The sequence below is a fragment of the Helicoverpa armigera genome, chromosome 23, assembly GCF_030705265.1.
Source record: "Helicoverpa armigera isolate CAAS_96S chromosome 23, ASM3070526v1, whole genome shotgun sequence".
Taxonomy (NCBI): domain Eukaryota; kingdom Metazoa; phylum Arthropoda; class Insecta; order Lepidoptera; family Noctuidae; genus Helicoverpa; species Helicoverpa armigera.
Window position 1 is genome coordinate 1,367,969 of NC_087142.1, and position 20,857 is coordinate 1,388,825.

Consider the following 20,857-nt stretch of genomic DNA (forward strand, 5'->3'; position numbering starts at 1 on the left):
ATTTTAGAAGAAAATCAGCTGTGATTAAAATGCCAAATGCGTTTATTAATGTACGTATTTAGAAGTTAAGAAAACATAGAGTCCATATTATTTTTAAAAGCAAATATACAACAAAAAACAAACTTTTATCATCCTACAAAAAATTTTCTTCACCAATAAATAAAAAGTAGAAAATAAAGATAAATCCTTCTTTCCAGGTACAAACATTCATAGCGCGTCAACAGACAATGTAGAACGTTATGTCAAAATGACAGCCCGCCATTAAATACAAGATGGCGGCCAGTTTTGGCGGGAGAGTGGCGTGGCGCGCGCTACTGTTCGCGGTACTTCTGGACAATGTAATTTGTCAGGTTGGCTGGACTGAAACTAATGAAGACTTGGGTGAGTTTTGTTATGTATTTATTACGTCTTGCTCGTAATTTGAAAGAAACTTGGTGCTCTAAAATATGATGACTTGGTGTCTTAAAATATTTGATACTTAGCACTGTATTATTAGCTCAAATCCGTCACATAATAGCAACTTTTTTATCCTTTTACTTTTCTATATTCGGCATGGGTATCACTTTTTGATAAAACTCTAAACTAAGGGCTGCTATTTAAAGTTTTATTTTGATGAATCTGTTATAAAAATCTTCATCGTTGGTCTACTGTTTCAAAAGTTAAAAGAATCCTATGTGAACATTTCTTTATCATAAAAAATACCTCTGTTTTCAGGCTATATTGGTTCATAGATCTTTAAACACTAAAATACCTCTTTAATTTTAAGATCCTGTGGGAATCTGAAGTTAAATCCAGATCCAATGACCCGTTCGGTTGTTGCTTAGCAACACGACCAATTAAAAAAAAACACACACACACAAACTCTTAATGAAGTTCAACCGCAGAATTTGTTTTTAGACATTCTAAAAGCCGAAACATAAAGGTCAAGCTTGAAAGGATAAAATTAAGCATTCCTTTGTGACCTTTCAACAGGTAATCCCAAATAGAACCATTATTGCTGTGCACGTTATACCCGTCTGATAACGAAAGCCAATTTAATTATAACACAGGTTAATAAAAGATATGAAGACATTTTTGGATAAAGCTCGTTAATTAATACTGGTTTATTCATTGTGTGTAGTATGGGAAAATGGTATTTTGGAAGTGACAGCTTTTCCCGAAATAGCATTATTGAAAAACAGATTGGTCGATCATAAGGTTAAGCAACGCTTGGTGAGTTTGCTCGTGGATGGGTCACCAATTGAAGCCGACTTCGAAGAAGGGAGGTTTTCAGTTTGACCTGACATGTTTGGCTGAACCGATTTTGATGCAGTTTTCAGCAAAGTTTTGACATAGGAGAAAGTTTTACGTATATTATTGAAAAAAGTTTTTGTCATGATGTTTCGGAAAGCACTATTGGAATGTTCTTAATTCAGGAATGACTTAAAAACAATTCAATTTCCTTTCATCATCATCATCATCTCAGCCATAGGACGTTCACTGCTGAACATAGGCCTCCCCCTTAGATCTTCAGTTATACCTGTTGGAGGCGACCTGCATCCAGCGTCCAATTTCCTTTGTAAAATAATATATTAAATGTTATTCCAACTAATATTTCTTCTAACAGAGCTTTTAATAACCAAAGTTGTTACCGTTTCCATATTTTGAATACGAACAAAAATAGATTTGCCCACATTATTTTGTCAATTCATAAACCGTATGGGATAAATCAATACATATTCATATACTTATTTTCCTCTAAAAATCTATTTTCGCCGTTTTGGTAAACAAAATTGGTACCCAAATCTTTACAAGGGAATCCTATATAGCTATTATTAATTTAATACACCTACATAGACCATCAACGGGGTCTGAAAAGTTCAATAAGTCAAGAAACTCGTAATTCTATTACTAAAAGGTACGCAAACACTGAAATAGATTTAGACAATTTACTTTGCTCTGATTTTCTGAAATGTCGAAATATTTTCAGATTAAGTTTTAGGCATGATGTTTAAATCGCTGTATATTTCAAGGATTAAACTTGTAAGCAATGTTCTCAGAATTCTATAAATAAATTGTGCATTTTTTTTTAATTCTAGTTGCTTTTATTATTTGGTTTCAATTTTCAGCAAATACCAAGTGATCACTTCGGATTATTTTGTGTCATGTGTAATGATGACAATAATAAAGGTAATCAAAATATCCTAAATAGTAATATTATTATAAATGTGAAAGTAGCTTGTCCGTCTGCCTGCCTGTCTGTCGGACTTTGGTGTCAAAACTAATAAACCAAAACCGTCGTACCACAAAAACTTTTAGACTTCTGTTGAACAGTTGTCTAAAAAAATCAGATTAGATGACTTTGAAATAAGGTCCGTTTTGCAGCCACATTTTTTTAAACAAGTGTTCAACAAAGTGTGTGACAGTTTTTGTAGTAAGGCGGTAAATGTTTCTTACATAGATAGTCTACAGTTTGAGAAAGAACATCGGCTACTCTTTACCCACTTGCGGAAAATGGCTCACGTCACGTAGATGAAATTGCGGGAAAATCTATTAGTAAATAATATCATAAAATATTTTCTTCCACGATTGGGCTAAGCACAGAATTTATTAGCAATTCCAGTTTTGGATTAGGGTCTTATAAATATAATAAAAGGTCAAAGTTTGCCACCCTTTTAGAATATATAGAGGATAGGTAATTTCGCATTATATACATAAATAAACAGAACCCATATTTACCTTTTATCACTAAATTATTCACACAGCTTCGATTCTCATTACTAAATCAATAGTATTAAACATATTTCGGACAGAATCGCCCACAAATATTAATTTATTGACGGCTATACAATAATAATTAACAGTTACATTAGGGATGTACGTAAATTGTTAAGCTTTTATCAATCCATCTATATCTATATTTACTTCTCAACTAATACAATAAAAGTGTTTTTTTGTTTACTTACAAATAACCCAAAACCTCCGAAACTACTGAATCTATTTGAAAAATCCTTTCACTCTTTGAAAGCTACACTCTTCCCGAGTAACATAGGCTATATTTTATCCCGATACGGGGAGTAGTTCCCACGGGACGCGAGTGTGAAACCGCGGGAAAACGGCTAGTTTGTAAAATAGAAAGTTATAATATAAAAGGATTTAGGATAATTTTGACGCTAGTAAGCACTTTTCAACGCGTTTTTATTTTAATTAAATTAATTAATAAAGCTTATTAAGCCAGCAGGTTAATGGATATATTTTAAGTCAGGTTATGTTGCAGTGATTTTGAATCAGTTAATCCTATTAGGTAGGTATATGGATTTTTCTACTTTAATGTTATAAACTCGAAATGTATGGACGGATGTATTTATGGATGTTTTTTCCTCATTCACGCAAAAACTACTGGATGGAATTTAATTCAACTTATCTTTATCATAATTACATAAAAAAATACTTCTTATAAATTTGCGGGAAGAAGATCCTCTGGGACCCTTGGGACTCGTTTAGTGAAGCCACGGGCGTAAGCTAGTTTATAATAATGTAACATAATGCTATTTAGATATGTCATACCAAAGATAAACAACTGATAACGACCGATAATTTCTTTGCCGCTCGCAAGTTGTGAAAAACCGAGCTTATAAGTCTGAAATCGTTGTTATTTCTTTCAAATAAAATGCCTAACTAACTTAATGACTCTAGAAATCTAAGGAAAAAAACAGCAGCTTATAGACACCGATTTTATTGACTTCACAAATATTTTTCATTGCAAACTTACGGAATTTTCCAGTATTTTTCATCCATGTTCTTTCGAAATATCTTGGTACAAAGGTTTACAAAACAAATCATAGTATGACAACTGTTTGCTCTATAAAGTAGGATAGACACATGGAGTAAGGAAAGATATGCGGAGATGCTATAAGGCAGGTAGGTCAAGCGACTTCTTCTAGGTCAAATGTACGGTGGGTGTGATCAAAACGATAATTTACGAGAGAACTTACGAGGCGTTTGGATTGTTTGAGACATTGATTTTAGAAAGCGTAAAAGGGCGGAGACAGTAAGAGATGTGTCAGCAACCCGAGCAGAGCCAAGGCCTGCCGGGGCTGCGGGATTGTTCGAAAGAGTTACCGCGGCCCTGGTACATAAAAGGCCTACGACGGAACACGACGGTTTTTAGTCAGTAAGAGTCTGACACTCCCTCACCGCTGCTAACCCACAGCTGGAGGGGTCATTTGATGATTTTTGAAGTCGCTAAAAAAACAGGCGGAGACAGTAAAGTCCCTCGCACATCCGTATTTTGACGCGTTTTTCTTAGATTTTCTGTTATGACATCTCCATTCTCATTTTGTTCTCTGTGTATAGAAACTTGAACACAAGATGAAGGTCCGTTTGTTTATTCACACATCATGGCAGATTGAACACATCACTTTTATAAGCCGGGTCGACTGATCAATGATAGATAGCATTATGTTCCGACCTATTTTGTTCGTTTAAATTCCGAGAAGGACATGCGTGAAACGTGTGACAACTTTATATATACGGAGAATTTCGGTTTGTTGTTGTTGTGTGTTGTTTTTTTTTTAAAGGATGGGAACAAAGGATTTGGCTTGAGGTTGGTGCAAAGGTACTTATGTTATGGTAAAATCAACGACAGTTATCAGAATCGACCACGGTGACAGTGACGAATTTTAGAGAAGTCTTGGACACTTTTCCGAGCCGAATGTGGCACACTTTTTGAATGCCAAAGAAATCGTTTATATTTCCTCTGTACCTGTCTTGATGGTGTCCAAGGCCGGTTTTGACCACGGTGCGGTGGCTGTTCTTATATAAGGAGATCTGCCAGCTTACACGAACTTCAGTCAATCGAATCTGAATTCTTCTGTTATTTGTTCTGTGTGACTCTTTCAGATTTGGATGATACGACCAACTCTTCTCGAAAAAGTGTACGAGATTTCATACGATTTCATACTCGTATTATCAAAAAAATCTAAAATTCGTTCCATTCGCTGCTTTCGTCTCTGATAGGTGTGCGATCACCATTGGACTCATACTGGTGAAAATGTTTTCAAAGAATGCCGTTTTCCAGGTAGTGGAATAAGACAGAATTTCCAAACACGAAGAGATTTTTGTTTGTTCGCCTTCACAAATTCGGGAACCTTGTATTGAAATGTTTATTCATTTATTTTTAGCAGTTTACTTGACGACGCGTGGGAATGTTGCGAGCAAATAACTTGAAGATATTTACTCAGCTGATCAGGCTTGTTCCTTAAAGCAGTTTGATGACGGTTCTGCTACATACTACTTCTTTAGGTAGCCGGATAAATCTATACTAATATTATAAAGCTGAAGAGTTTGTTTGTTTGTTTGTTTGAACGCGCTAATCTCAGGAACTATTGGTCCGATTTGAATAATACTTTCGGTGTTAGATAGCCCATTTACAGAGGAAGGCTATAGGCTACTTTTTATCCGGGTTCGTGCAGAGGTTCCCACGGGATGCGGGTGAAACCGCTGGCAGAAGCTAGTAATAGATAAAAATCTTAGATATAACGGTATTATTACTAAAAAGTAAAACAAACATTCGACAAGTGGTTTCAAGAAGACTTTTTCGTATCAAACGTCTGTTTAACTTTTTTTGTAATAATATTTCTTTTTAGATTCCTCTCCATTAGATTCTTCGTTGTTGTGGGCCGCCATCTTGTCATTTACAAACTAAACAAAAGAACACAACACATAATTAACTTACGTTTATTTTATAAACTAGCCAAAATAGCGCAAAATTTTACTAAAATTACCAAGATCCTGTCCTGAAATAATACAAAATCAATTTGGATCAGCTTATAACGTCTAGGAAGGTCAAAAGGTGTTGCTTAATGAAACCGCAGACCTCTAAAGTTGGGCAATCATCTGGTGTTGAATAATTTCATGTCTTAGACCTTGAGTTGAAGGTAGGCTTTCAATTGTGTTTTTGGTTTATACATTTTCTTTTATGATTTTTGTCATCTATTTTTTTAAATAATAAATGCCAGAGTAATTGGTGTCTGATAGCTTTTTTGCGATTTGTTTGTGATATTTTTCGAGGTTTTTGAGTTGTCATTTTGATGCTAGATAAACAATTGAAGAATGAGTACCGTATTGAGTAACAGAGGCTTAAAAACTTTGTGTAACAAACATTCAAGTCTGTTTTAATAAAAAGTTGGAAAATAAAGATAATTTCCTTACCGAAGTTATAGGTATTTACCTACAACCAACTGCAGGGTGTTCATTTACTACATAGTACTTTTAAAATTTCTGTAATCTCTAAGATTTTATGAAAATGGTCCGCAAATAACTGCAAAAACTGTGCTGGAGCGAGTATACCACATGATAGTTTTACAAACCAACAGCAAAAATAACTCTAGTTGTAACAAGGATATAAAGATTTGAAATAACATTTTATTTGTATTCGCTCAGTATGTTTCATCGTACTAAGCTCAGGGGATATGCAGTGCTAATCACTTCTCGACCCCTTTCATCCCCTAGGTGAATGGCTTGAATTTTAAAATGAATCATGCTATTTTTCATGTATTTTTGTCATTTATGAATTTATGAACTCGAATTAAAAAAATATACTTATATGAATTTAATAATGGCGTTCAGGGCCGATTTTGGCCACGGCGGCTGTTCTCATGTAAGGAGATCAGGGAGCTGAGTAGGGCATATTATAGTGCACAAGCATTTGCGCAGATACAATGCACTCATTATTCCGTCACTCTCATAGCCCGATGGAACCACAATCCGACACCACCAGAGAGAGATCAGGCGCAGGACTGAAATGATTAATACCGTCATGGTCCAAGCTACCAGCTGTTTGGGGCTCTAGAGACAGAAACTTCCTCACAGTTTGGTGCACAGAGCCTGATTAAGAACATAGGCTAAGTACCTGCTATTTATCCTGGTGCGGGAAGCAGGTGGGGTACTATAGAAGCATTTAAGTATTTGTCACAAAACAATTCAATATTTTTCCCTTCCTAACGAACGTTTTCCAAAATAGGAGTAGTCATTAAGCCGATGAGTCGATGGAATGAATAAAAACATGAGAAACAAACAAAAAAACGTTAATCCATCCGTTTGAGTCTGTAATAAATATCTCTAAGAGCACACTGCAAACTTTTAGTTGCCCGACAGTTTTTTTGGGCTCATAAATCAGTATGAAGATGAATGGTAGTACGCACATTAAAAAGATCAGGTATTTAGCCGGTATCAGAACGACTGAAAACTTTGATAGGAATCGAGATCATCATCATCTCCCGGGCCTTTCCCAACTACGTTGGGGTCGGCTTCCAGTTTAAATGGATGCAGCTGAATACCAGTATTTTATAAGGAGCGATTGCCTATCTGACCTCTTCAACCCAGTTTATAATTACGCACCTTACTAAGATCGGGCATTTAAACGGTATAAGAGCGACTGAAAACTTTGATTGGAATCAAGGCGCTTTAAAAAAGCATTGCCTACCATCGGTCAACTGTCGGCCGACTGTTTAGTCTGCGGTTTGTTTGGTACTCTAAAGCTTAAAAAAACGTCACTTGCATATTAATTAGTATAAAGCTTTTCTTTCATTTAAATTTTATGTCGTTTGTGAGTCAGTAAACAAAATGTTTAATTCCCTTTTTTACTTTGATATTGAACATACTGCGTGTTTAGTTAGAGAGCAAGTCAAGTTAAAATAACCTATAGAAGATTAGTTTTTTTTTCTCATTAAAACCTTTTGAAAGCACAGAATAAAACAAATAAAGATATAGAAAAGTAAGGCTTTGCCGGTGGTTTAATGTGCGTTGCGAGGGTGCAACTTTGCGCACCTGGAGAAAATAATGCTTATAATAGCCCGCTTCCTCTATAAATTGAGTTACCTAACACAGATTTTTATTTCTTTTAAAATTATGTTTATAATTATATATTATATTTCCGTAACATAATTTTAGGTACATTTTTGTATAAAAAGAGCTACTGAGTTTAACATTGTAAGTAATTGATAAAATGTTCAAAAGATTGTCTATAATGGTGGAAAAAGCATCGCAAATTGCGTTATGGTTGTTTATTTGCGACGTAAGCAAATATCAAAGGGTAAGTAAAATGGTATTTCAATAAAAAAGTTTCCATTAAAATGATTTCCGGGCTGATGCGGCTTTTAAGGTGAATGCTAAGGGTTGGTTCCACTGCCCAAAATTGAGTTAAAAGTGTATTTTTATTATGCGTAGTGAGATTTATGGACACAATCAGTAAATAGGCGACAAAAGTCACAGTGAAAGCTTTTTAATCTGTGGTTCTTCTTCTTGGCAAGTCGATGGCAATTATCTAGTAAAGGTAAAAAATCTAGTAGAGGTTCAGTATTTCGCCACACACACTGCTTTCACAGGTTATTCGTATATAATATTAGGAATCACTATGTTCCGGTTGTTTGAAGTTGACCTATGTTTAATAACAACTAGTCTTCAACCAGCATTCCTGAAATGAAAGCGTTCAACCAAACAAACCAACTTATCACCTTTATAGCATTGGTATTTTTTAGTAACAATAAATGACAAATATGGACAAGAATAGTCACTCCAAAATACAGTATTATTAATAACGTCATTACACCTACGGCCAGAAAATATGGGTATTTTATTATCTCAGCTGAAAATATATCAGCCTACGGTCATTTGAGCCTAAATATACAGGCATTGATGGAGATACTATTAAAGCTGTCTATTTGTGTTAGACCTAAGAAAGGTATCTTTTTATTGTTATGGCTAGATTTCAGTAATTTCAATAATATGGTAAGAAAATCTGAAAAATGAATAATGCTGAAAAAAAGACCATTGCTCCCTTGAAACTAATCTCAGAAATTCTTGGACCTATAATCCTATTTGGAAAACTAATTTCAGTGTGTGTTAACTCATTTGTTAAAAAAGGCTTTTTAGTCTCCTTTTTTACCCAGGCGAACGAAGAACCCAGTATTGGGATTCTATAAAACTCGATCAACAACTCGCACTTCACTTCGATTCGTAATGTCATTTCATACTTTAGGGGAGGTAGGGGAGCGATGGGCACTTTTTCACATTTATTGCATAAAAAATCAACTTTTATTGCCATTTCTTATGTTTGGCTAGATAAAATCAAAGAGCTATCCTAAAAATTACAATCAGTTTCAACATTACGAGATATTTAAACGGTTTAAATAAAACCGTCGACACGTCAAAATTTTGTTTAGTCTGACATGCTTTAGTTGGTACTTACGTAGTGTTTAAAGTTACTTTTTGCTTTTTATAGGGTTTATCGTTTATAACATTTTGTCATAATAATTGCGTACTTTTTTGGGTCGGGGGTTTTTTTTAATTTATAATTTTATTTTATTTCAGGGATTTTTAAAGGAGCTCCTTAATGTTTCCTTCTTTTTATGATGGGTTCGCTAATGCGATCTCAGCCAAAGGAAGCTGTTTAACAATCCTCATGACAAACTGGCTCTGGGAGAATTGCACAGATTGAGAAACAATAAAGATGGACCTTTGTTGATCCAGGGTTATTCCAGAATTAGGTTCTCGTCAGTTAGAAACATGAAGAAAACTTGTCAAGACAAATTAAACGAGCCCAAACTCGATGGGTTTACTAAAAGGCAGTTCAGGGTTACCTATCTTCGTGTCCTAACAGCAGACCAGCTCAGTGGTTCCAGAAGACATTAGTATTTCAAATTTTAGATCCCACATATGCTTGCAAGTAAACTGAGCGTGTAACATTCCTATCACACCTAACAAACGAGCTGATGACCTTGAAGACCTGAACCGATTTCCACCAAACATAGCTAAGAACACTCCCGAATGACATTCCTTTTAAACAAAAAAAACCGCATTACAATCGGATCATCCGTTTGGGAGCTACGATGCCACATACACACACACACACACAGACACGTCAAACTTATAACACCCCGTCGTTTTGCGTCGGGGTTAAAAGAATGGTTTGCGACGGGAAATTCCTAAAGATTTAATATAACGAGCAATACAAGAGGTATCAAAAGGTTAAAAATAAAATTAACAGCTGATAAATATGGAGTCCCTTGATCAAGTTGGCAACGGTACCTGAAACAAGATTCTATAAAGGATTTTTAGCGCAGATTTATAACCTCACAAATTTTCACTGAAGAAGAAGAACAAAAATTTACAAATTATACATTACATGGTATGTCCAAGCCTCCCTACCATAGGGAGCATTGGACACTTTTGACTTAGTTTATAAAAAAAAAATCGGTAAAAAAACTTAAGTAAAACGGTTTTATCTTATGTGCACTGAAAACTAGAAAATAAAAAATAGTTACTTACCTGTCAACCTACGTAGGTGGTCCCGGTCATATTAGACTAAAATAAAAACGTGGGGCCCATAAACTATTGCTGTAGTACCTCTTCTAGAGGTATAATAGGTGTGGATTGCATCGACTTACTATAATCGTAACTGGAGATTTTGACAATCAATCATTAATAATAGAAAATACACATACCTTTCATTAGTTTTCTCTTTATAACGATCCGAAATTTACGTTAAATTTAAGTACTTTTACGAGTGTTTGTTCTTGACAACTCACAGAAATGACAGATAGTCTATGGATGAACACCGTTACCAGTCGGTAACGTAAACTACCCAATAAAAAAAAAAAACTATGATCAAATCAGAATAAAAGGACCCCCCCCCCCTTTTAATCTGATTTGATCATGTCTCCCAACTGCCCATCTCTCCCCTACCTCCCCTATAGATAGACAGATTTTGGCAGATCTGTCAAAATCTCGACTTTAATTTAGTTCAACTTGTCAACACGCTCGATAGTGTAGCGCTAGTGTAGTTTGACAATGTCAATCACGAAACTTTAAGGTAGAATTCCGTGGGTCGCGATTGTCGCAGCCGCGCGCGACAAAAGTCAACCTATGAAAATGTATGGCACCGCTGCCGAGGGCCGCGACAGTCGCGCGCGGACGACGAATTTCGTGAGCCGCTGGCGGCCGTACGCTTCTCAACATGGTCTAGCGCTTAATAACATCTATAGAATTTTAGTAAAACCAGAATTAAATTGTTGACAATGCCGCGAGCAGCTTACGAAATTCGTCGGCCGCGCGCGACTGTCATGGGCCTCGGCAACGGTGCCATACATTTTCATAGGTTGACTATTGTCGCGTCCACGGAATTCTACCTTTAGATCGAAGTCGAAGTGAGAGTGATGTCGAAGTGAGTTGTGATATTTTATAGAATCGACATGCAGTTCATTTATAACGCCACCGAATACGCGGGTAGAATTTTGTTAAATAAAGGTTTCAGAAAAAAGTAATTTTGGATTCGACAGTCCTCAAATTGGTATGGTCAATCATACAAATTTAGGGATTGTCGAACGCTTTGAAAATACCTTCCTATTCCTATATTCAACTCAGCAGTGGCGATACGCCGATATCTTAAAACAAAAGACCAGCAAGCAAATTGATTTACAGCAAAACCTATACATATAATATTGCACAAGGACTGCCGAAGCATGAATTTACAGTTCTGTAACCCACACATGCATAGCACGTTCGTAGCCGATGCACACATATGCAAGTTAGTTGAACAATGCATGGGGAATCAATGGGGAAATTCTCCCATTCGATCTAGCAAATGGGCCGAAGTTTCTGCCTTAATAATATCTAGCATCTTCCTGTAATGGTTTCAGGAAATTGAAAATTTTCTAAGACGATTTTTTTCATGAAATTAAATTGGATTTTTTTTTCTAAGTTTGAGTGGCCGTGCCTAGATTGAAAATCGGTATTATCTAGATCGAACGGACATTTTAAATGTCAGCTACTTTAAATCAGTGTTTAATTTTAATGGAATAACTTTCTTTTGTTTTTCTTGTAATAAATTGTATTATTGTATCTGAACCATACCTTAAAAGCTTACATCAAAATATGACACATTCAAACAAAAGACTTCACACAACCTTCTTCCAACTAGAAACAACAACATCCAAATCGGTTCATCCATTTAAGACATTTTTTACAGACACACAAAGTGGTAACAAATAGGTAACATCTCATTTTTTGCGTTGAGGGTTAGAAAATCAGACACATTAAACAAAAGAAATAGAAATAGATAAAAACAAAAGAGATACCTAGGTAGGTACCATTACACGTTATTACATTTGCAATCCCACTTACAAATCAGTATCAAACAAAGAAAACTAGGTACATTTCTAGAAATAAAAATAAATCCTGACGATCAGACGGATTCATTGCTCAGGTAGTCCAATTTTACTGCCTTCAAGTGTATTGTAGACTGTATGTAGTAGTTTTTTTCTACCATTAGAGTCACACCGTAGACTAAACAGTCAACCGACAGCTGGTTCGATGGTAGTTTTTTTTCTTTGAGAGAAATTCGGGAATTCAATCAAAGTTCGTAGTCGGTCTGATACCGGCCAAATACTGATCGTTGTTGTATGCTCTCTAATATTCATCTTCATATTGATTTGTGAGCCAAAACAAACTATCGGCTGACTACAAGTTTTGAGTGAGGAAGTCGGTTAACAAACTATCGGCCAAGTTTGTAGTGTGTCGCTAGTTTGTTTGGGCTCATAAATCCGAATGAAGATGAATGGTAGTACGCATATTACAAAGATGAGGTATTTAGCTGGAATTAAGATTTTCTTTAAAAAAATGTTTTTGCTAACCACGGGATCAACTGTCGGCCGACTGTTTAGTCTGCAGTTTGCTACTCCTAGAATTGCGGGGTTGAAGTTACCATTAAAGGTAAATGTGCATATTGTAGGATAGTGGACCTGTAGTATGTCTAAGAATAGAATAGAAAACAACTGGTAGGTCTTATATTTGACGCAGTGCAGTTTTTTTGGCAACATACATACTTACTGATAGGTAGGTAGGTTTTAGTCTATTTTTTGATTGGTTTCTATGCATAGTCAGGCTGTTTTTCGCATCTCGAAGGACCATCTTCCCACACCCGGATAAAAAAAATTGCTTACCTATGTTTTTCTGATGTAAAATTAATGTAAAGTTTTATCAAAATCCGTTCTGTTTCAGTTTTTGCTTACACAACTAATTATAAGATTATTTGAAATCGTATAATTAAAGGACATTACCAAAAACCATTAATTACGATTACCTCTACCAAAATTAAATTAGATATCCAAAATAATCCTCATATCTGCATTTCGTATCGTTCGTAAGTACCAATTTAACTGGTTCGTCGGCCATTTTGGCCGGCCGTGTGTATCGAGCGTTAACTCGTAAAGCATTTTACAATATGGCGTCCACCAATTATACCGAAATATTGTTCCCACTAGGTTAATTTCATAAAATATGGTGGATTATTTTAACTTCACCGGCTTAATAATTAGTGCGGACTGTGATTTTAAATAATTGTGTGGACTGCTTTTATTAATTGTTTGTTTTTTTTTCTGTGTGGAGGGATTTATTTGTGGTAAAGTTTTCGGCTTCTGGAAGTTTCTTATTTTTTCCACTTGGCTCATTGTTCAAGTATACTAAGATTATAAAGTTGAAGATTCTTTATATGCTTAATAAACTCGCGGAACTCGGGAACTACTCGACCGATTTGAAAGTATCTTCTATTCTCACAGATACCTAAACTTTGCAAATTAGTTCAGATTGTTTACTCTATCTGACCAAAAGGGGATCAAAAAAGTCAGATTCCACAGTATAAACATTATGTGAAACTTTGTCACCAAGCAAAGAATAGGACAAAATCGAATACAACTTTTGTAGCCATTGAACACGCAATAGGCTCTTGTCGAGACCATTCCATTTCGAGAAAAGGTAACAAGAATACCCAAATACATAGGGTTAGACACATTTCCGAAAAACACGCTGACCATCTCCTATCTCAAGAAAACTGCAAAATACTTCCAAACTACGGTTTATCTTAGGGTCCAAATGGGTCTACATAAACAGGTTGAGACCCTTTCGGCACAGAAAATGTGGACCTAAAACTACAGATCATAAACACACCTTTGTAACACCATGTATATGAGAACTTGTAACACCATGTATAAACAGACCCTTCGGGGTTATAATGTTAGTCTGATGAGAGGGTTGGACTGGTAATCAAGGGGTATGGTTAAATCTTTAGAATTTATGTAGAACTCACTGCTCTCAAGATTTCACCGGGGTCTTTAGAGGACTGCTTCGTTCGTCCGTTTAAATAGTAGCATATAGCCTACCTCGTAATCCCTACTAATATTATAAATGCGAAAGTAACACTGTCTGTCTGTTACGCTTTCACGTCTAAACCACTGAACTGATTTTAATAAAATTTGGTACAGAGATAGAGTTGACCTTAAGAAAGAACATAGGATAGTTTTTATCCCGGACTTTTGGAGAATTTCTTTTGGAAACGCGATATAACCGAACTCTACGCGGGCGAAGCCGCGGGTGGAAGCTAGTCCTAAATATTAAAAAATAAATTAGAGTAGTAGTTCTAGAGATTAGCTTTTACCAGACTTTAGTTTAATACCATGTAATTATTATCTAGTAGGTAAAAATGTAGAAGCTACTTTGTTCGCTTCTTGGCTAAGCTTTTACGGTGATGAAATTAATTAAGCATGTATGTACGTACATACATTATGTATATGTAGAAAGAAACCTAGGGAAGGACAATGAATAATGATTGTTTGAGCAAAAGAAATACACAGTTCCTTCAGTAAATATTCCAATTCAATTGTAAGAAAGCCTAATGAACAAATAAAACGTATGTTCACAAATATTCCACAAGTATATTCTTCTAACAGCCTTTGATAATCAAAAACACCGCAAACTCAACAAGATAACTCGAGAAAAAAACTTCGTAGAAACCAATAAAGTACCACAAACATAGTTAAGTATCCCATAATGACATAACGCCGGCCTATAGACACGTACCCAAACTTTTCTCCCACAGATAATATCCACAACGTGCAGACATATATTTAATCTGTATCGGAATTCTTTGAAAGCCGTTGTTAGTATTCATTGCGTACAACGGAACATACTGCGAATTTCGAACACCCTAGGGATTGGTAGACGGGCGATGTATCGGCGACTTTTGGGAGACGAAAAGTTGCTCGCTGTTTTGAGTTCAACGTTGGGTTATAATGGGCATTTGACAAGAGAATTCAATAAGAGCTGTTTCGTTATAAAACCCATATGATCCTAATTATGATAATGATGATGTTAAACGCCAAATAACGGTGACATCTATGTATGTGTACAGCACTAATAGTTTCAGAAGTGTAACAAATGTCTAGATATTCATTCCTATTATTCATATTATCTCATAGGATTAAATACTAGAACAAAATGAAGATTTTCAAGTCTGGATGTGACCCTTCCAGCCTTCTGAAGGTCACCAATTCACCATCAACCTTTATTTGCGAGACGGGATCTTCACAAAAGAGTCTGCACTCAATCACCACCCATCTACAAACCGACAACAAAAGTCATAATTTAAGTTTGACGATCGAACAATGCGGCTGTAACTTAACCGCAATCACCACATTACAATATTTGACATATCCTCATTATAAATAATAAAATTCGAATCAGTATCCGTCATTAATTTAATATTAAATATCGAATAATATTTCCAGAATTCAATACGCCATTTTATTCGAAAATATTACCTACTAAAGTTTTAAATGTGCTGTATTTTATTCAGAAACTGTCGCTAGTTTAATTAAATATTCAGTGTAGCTGAAGTTGGGTTATATTGCAGTATCGAAACTGCTCCACAAACAAAGTTGCCTCATATATCGTAATTTTAATAACTACTCGCTGTACCTGCCATTAATTGTGGGAACTTTTGAAAATGAGACAAAAGTCTAAAATATACAACATAATGTTGTGCTTTTAGAGCAAATTTATAGATTCTCTATAATTTCTTGTTCATTCGTGGTATAATGGACCTGTATTTTAGTGAATAGTTTAGGAATATTAATGATGTAGATCAAATACGACTGAAATATCGAGAAATGGTTTCTAGTTTTCTCATTGTCATAATTTGGCACATTAGTAATTGTCACTATGAAGGAATAATGACAGGATAGAAGGCAATTTCTCAACAAAGAATTATGAAGTAGGTGAGATAAAAAAAATGTGAAACAATTTAGTACCCCGTCTGCAAAGCCCAAAGGCCCAACGAATAATACGGTACACAAACTCCCGTCGATTTAATCCATTGGTATTCAATGTCTGTTGTATGTGGCTTCGAAAACTAAAGAATTTGTCAGACCAACCACTCAGATGTCCACTAGTACTGTATGGTACCAGTGACGAAGGTCCCTTTTTCTGATTACACTTTTTCAGACAACCATTTTTAGGGTTGCGTGCACTAAGGGTAAAACGGGAACCTATTGTTTTCGCTCCTCTGTCCGTCCGTCCGTCCGTCTGTAACCAGTCTGTATCTCATGAACCGTGATAGTTAGAGAGAGAACGTTGCCGCTATAACAACAAATACTGAAAACTATAATAAAATAAGTATTTGGGGGGCTCCCATACAACAAACGTATTTTTTTTGCTCATTTTCTAAATAATGGTACGGAACCCTACGTGCGCGAATCCGACTCGCACTTGGCCGGTTTTTTTTTTGTAATCTCTAGGTGTTTTATCTTTTGGGCATGGCCATTTATAATACCTACTTTCGGACAGCTAGTATTTAGAAGACAATAAATAGAAATATGGAATATATTTTTTGTGCTATTTTTCTTTTAGTGTGGGTGTGTTTTATCGCTTTTCTTTGTTGATTGTGAAAAGATTGTAATGTTCTTTTCGTGGTTTTGGCAAACATGCTGTTGCCTAATGGTGAATGGAGACGGTTGCCAATAGAAATCTGTAATAGTTTAGGCATTGCAGATGCCGATGCAAAACTGAAATAGTGAACTTTACCTTACTGACTTTATAATAATATCGGAAATAAGACACTTTAAAAGGCCTGGTTGTAAAAGAATTTATTAATCACCATAACACGTCTTTCCACAAAAGTATAAATGCAGTAACTTACCACACAAAATCACTCCGCCATTTTTAATTCTAGAAAAAAATCCTCACCCTGGTCGTAAAAAACCGCGTAAAAGCCGCAGTAAGTACTTTTATTTCTTTCTGCAAACAATCTCAGCTCCCATGTCCAACAAAACCCTTACAGCCGAATTAAATCCAACACTTGAATCCCTTAATGAGCTGCCAAGTGCCGCTGGTATCTTTTACCAACGTTTGGAAAGGCGGTATTATGTAAATGAAGCTTTGTCCGTCCGTCCGTCCGGACACACGGATATTATCTTCGCGCCTGCATGGCATCGAGTTTGCATAAATTTCGGTGCTTCTCAAATTTTGAGCTGGTTAACAACTGGACGCGTCATTGTTGTGCCTTTCTCTTTGCTAAAGTTAGATACGTTTTGAATGATGGCTATAACTGCGCACCACATATGCCGTTACGGCATGAAAACAATTGATATCCAAGGGCGACTGCATGCGCTGCTGCTGCATCGATCCAAAACGGTTTCATGTACCTAAATACATACAAACCAGTAGTGCCCCTGTGTCATTTGACAGGACATTTGTGTGTGACATTTGCAGTTAGCATTTGGTCTTCAAAACGTACCCTAGAGTGTAGATGCGCATCAAGTCTTTGCTCATGTACTACAATTCCTTCATGCATTTGTGCATGCGTTGCCTCGCCCCTCACTCGTAAGTTGGCAGAGTTTTTCGCATGGCACAGACACTTGTGCTCATGGCGGCTCCAGTAGGTTATATGCTCTAAGCTGTTAAAGGATCTGTTGTTTTGGTTGATAGCGGTCGCTGATGAAGCATGTTTTCAAGTCTTGTTTATGAAGACGTTGGGTACGAAACTCATAGTTTGGGTGTCGAGACATAAATAGGGATTCTGTGAGATAGGATTTAGAAGTACCTACAGGTATATAGGTATATTATGGGTCATTTTCTGTCTGAGCGTGACTTATCAGTATTTACTTAAAGAGTTTATTTGATGAATATGGTGGACAGAATGTTATGTGATGACATTTGGTAGCTACTGAGATCAATATATTTTTTTTAAAATTCTTCCTGTATTTCAAAGCAATACAAATTGCAGCCGGAGCTTAAAGCTACTTTTACCTATCCATGGTAATACCACCTTGATCCATAGTCATAGCTTTTACTGAACTATCGGCACTCGAAGATAGATATAAAATGAAATACATTCAACACCAAATTACAACAAAGCTAGCTAACATTTTGAACAATTTACTTAATCTATCTCCGAATCACCAGACACCACAACAAAAAATGACCAAAACCCAAATCTAAACAGTAGAGATTTCAGCAAAAGCAAACACAAAACCTAGTTTTATTGTACACAAAGGGGTTTTTACGTTAAAAACCAATTTCGTTTTTTCGCAATCGACTCGGTACCTACAGGAAACGCCATATTTACATACGACCACGGGAATCGTTTCAGTTCAAAGGTTTTTTTTTTGCTCTTTTTAATACACGGATAACGTGGAATGATCATAATGTTAGGGGCTGGTTTTGGCCGAAACCGATACCGGGGTTGATACCAAAGTTGGTTTGGTTTCGGCTAACACTAAAAGTGTTATAGTTCGCATGATTTGTTAGGTAATTATTTTTGGTGAAAAGTATCTTTATAAATGAAATACAAAAGTATCTTGTAATTGACAAACCCTTTTATTACACCACGGCAAGGCTTAACCGTTCCATTTTCAATTAATTAAATTTCAATTTCCAATAACTAATCTCAATTTTTATGTTTTTGTAATATACAACACTAAGAACACGATATAAAAAATATAATTGTTGTCTTTTCTAAAACAGAAAGAACAAGAAACTAGGTAAACATTTAGCTACATTTACTATTAGTCAGTTCCAAGTTAAGGGCAGACAAAAGTATTGTGTAAACTTGGTTTACCCCGTCTCGGAGAAAAATCTGCTTCAATGGGAGCAATCCCCACATTTTGTAGTTCCATTTTATTTCTTTACTTTGTTATCCGCTTTGAAAGTATATACGTTCAATTTGGTTTGATTTAGACTGTAGCTAATACTATGAAAGTTCTAACAAACGTAGTTATTTATATTTGTTTACCTTTCTGATTCAATCTGTATTTTTTTCGCGTTCCAATTAGCCTATGCTATTGTTCTTTTATATTGACGTATATAACGATACTCATTGACTTGGTTATTTTTTAGCAGCTGTTTTTAAGTTTTACATTAAAATACTATACACATAACGCAATGGACTAAAATAAAATCGACTCAGTATTTCGAAAGGTACAAACAAACGGTATATTTTTTTAATATATCTTTACCATCTATAATAACATTATTTATTACTTACCTACTGATAATGCCGTCTTATTGTATAGAAAAATTAAAAAGATTAGTTAAGTACCGATTTATCGATTAACAATCGGTACCAAAAATTGAAAACCGTAAATAGCCGAAACCAATAATATTCAAAGTCCATCACTAGCAATTCTGATCCCTAAGAATCGCAGGAAATGACTCCGGATAAAATTTCCTGTGGAGCCCATTTTCAATCCAATTCTATACTTAGTTACTTCAAAAGGTTTGTTGCTTTGATAGTCTATCTTCAGAGTTTAGTTTTAAAATTCTACTTAATATTATAAATGCGAAAGTTTTTATGTATGTATGGATGGATATTTGTTCCTATTTAACGCATAAACTAATAAATGGATGTTGATGAAACTTAGTAGTGGCCCGTTCCGAGATAAAATACGATCTATGTTACTCGGAAAGAGTGCAGCTTTTCAATACTGAAATATTTTTTCAAATCAGTTTAGTACTTTCGGAGCCTTTTGGGTAGGTAAACAAACAAAAAAATGTTTCCTCTTTATTATATTCGCAGAGATAATATATACCTAGTCTACTTTTATACTCTGTAAGAAGTAGTTTCATTCAGGAAGCGGGTGAAACTGCTGGCAGAAGCTAGTAAATTACAAATTGTTAGCCATATCGGTTCTTGGAAAAGTGAATTTTAATTATATCCTGTAATATCGTAGGATCTGTTTGAAACCGATTTCGTTAAACCGATATTAATGTTTTTGAAGATATCTTGAATTCTACGGAAATGTACTTGACTCCTTTATTTGTCAATGAATTTTCGTATGAAATGAAAATTAGTAATGCAAATTCTTTAGAATAGCCTAAACTTTACCACTTCCTTTGTGTTTTTGACATTTCAGAACGAATTTCTGTTAGGTGAAGTTATAGGGTCCGTTCAGATAGACCGGGTCGGAGAGCAGAGCAAATTCTTAACACGTTGAAAATTGAGTACTTAGTATTTGAAGTAAGGTTTATTTTTGCATGCGCATTGCTTTTGTCATTGAGAATGCTCGAATGCGCTCGGTGTGAAATAATAAGAGGAGACGACCGGCTCCGATCGTGTATTTTTTCTTGACGTTTGGCTCCGTTTGCATGCTCTTTAATGCTCGCGCAGCCGATCGGCTCCGGTCTGTGTGAAAAGAAAAATGCGCGCCGATGCTTTCCGACCCGGTATATCTGAACGGACCCATAAGTTACTGCAATATTTATATACCTACCTCAAAAGGCATCGGTACTTTCTAAATATAGAAGAAGTTCACTTAGTCAAAGGGAGTTTTTGGACATAATTTTGTAGTGAGTTCAGATATAAAATTTCGACTACACTGCCGGTCCGAAGTTGGCTCCTAGTAATTTCAGGATGATCAAAACTTACAAATTCATTATGTACACATACTTCTCTTTCTGTGCATCTAAAAATAAATTCGATAACCATCCATATAGTTAGTTACGCACTAAAAGATTTATCTTCGACCCTAATCGATAAATAAAAAGCTCT

General features: G+C 35.6%; 1 protein-coding gene across 1 annotated transcript in view; it reads left to right on the plus strand.

Moving 5' to 3' along the window:
* Positions 1-20,857, plus strand: part of LOC110381995 (neural cell adhesion molecule 1) — a 145,254-nt gene that overhangs the window by 11,494 nt on the left and 112,903 nt on the right. Inside the window, exon 2 of the mRNA XM_064040852.1 lies at positions 198-381. Within this exon, the coding sequence (XP_063896922.1) occupies positions 273-381 (109 nt within the window). The 5' untranslated portion in view covers positions 198-272. The remainder of the gene's footprint in view (positions 1-197; positions 382-20,857) is intronic.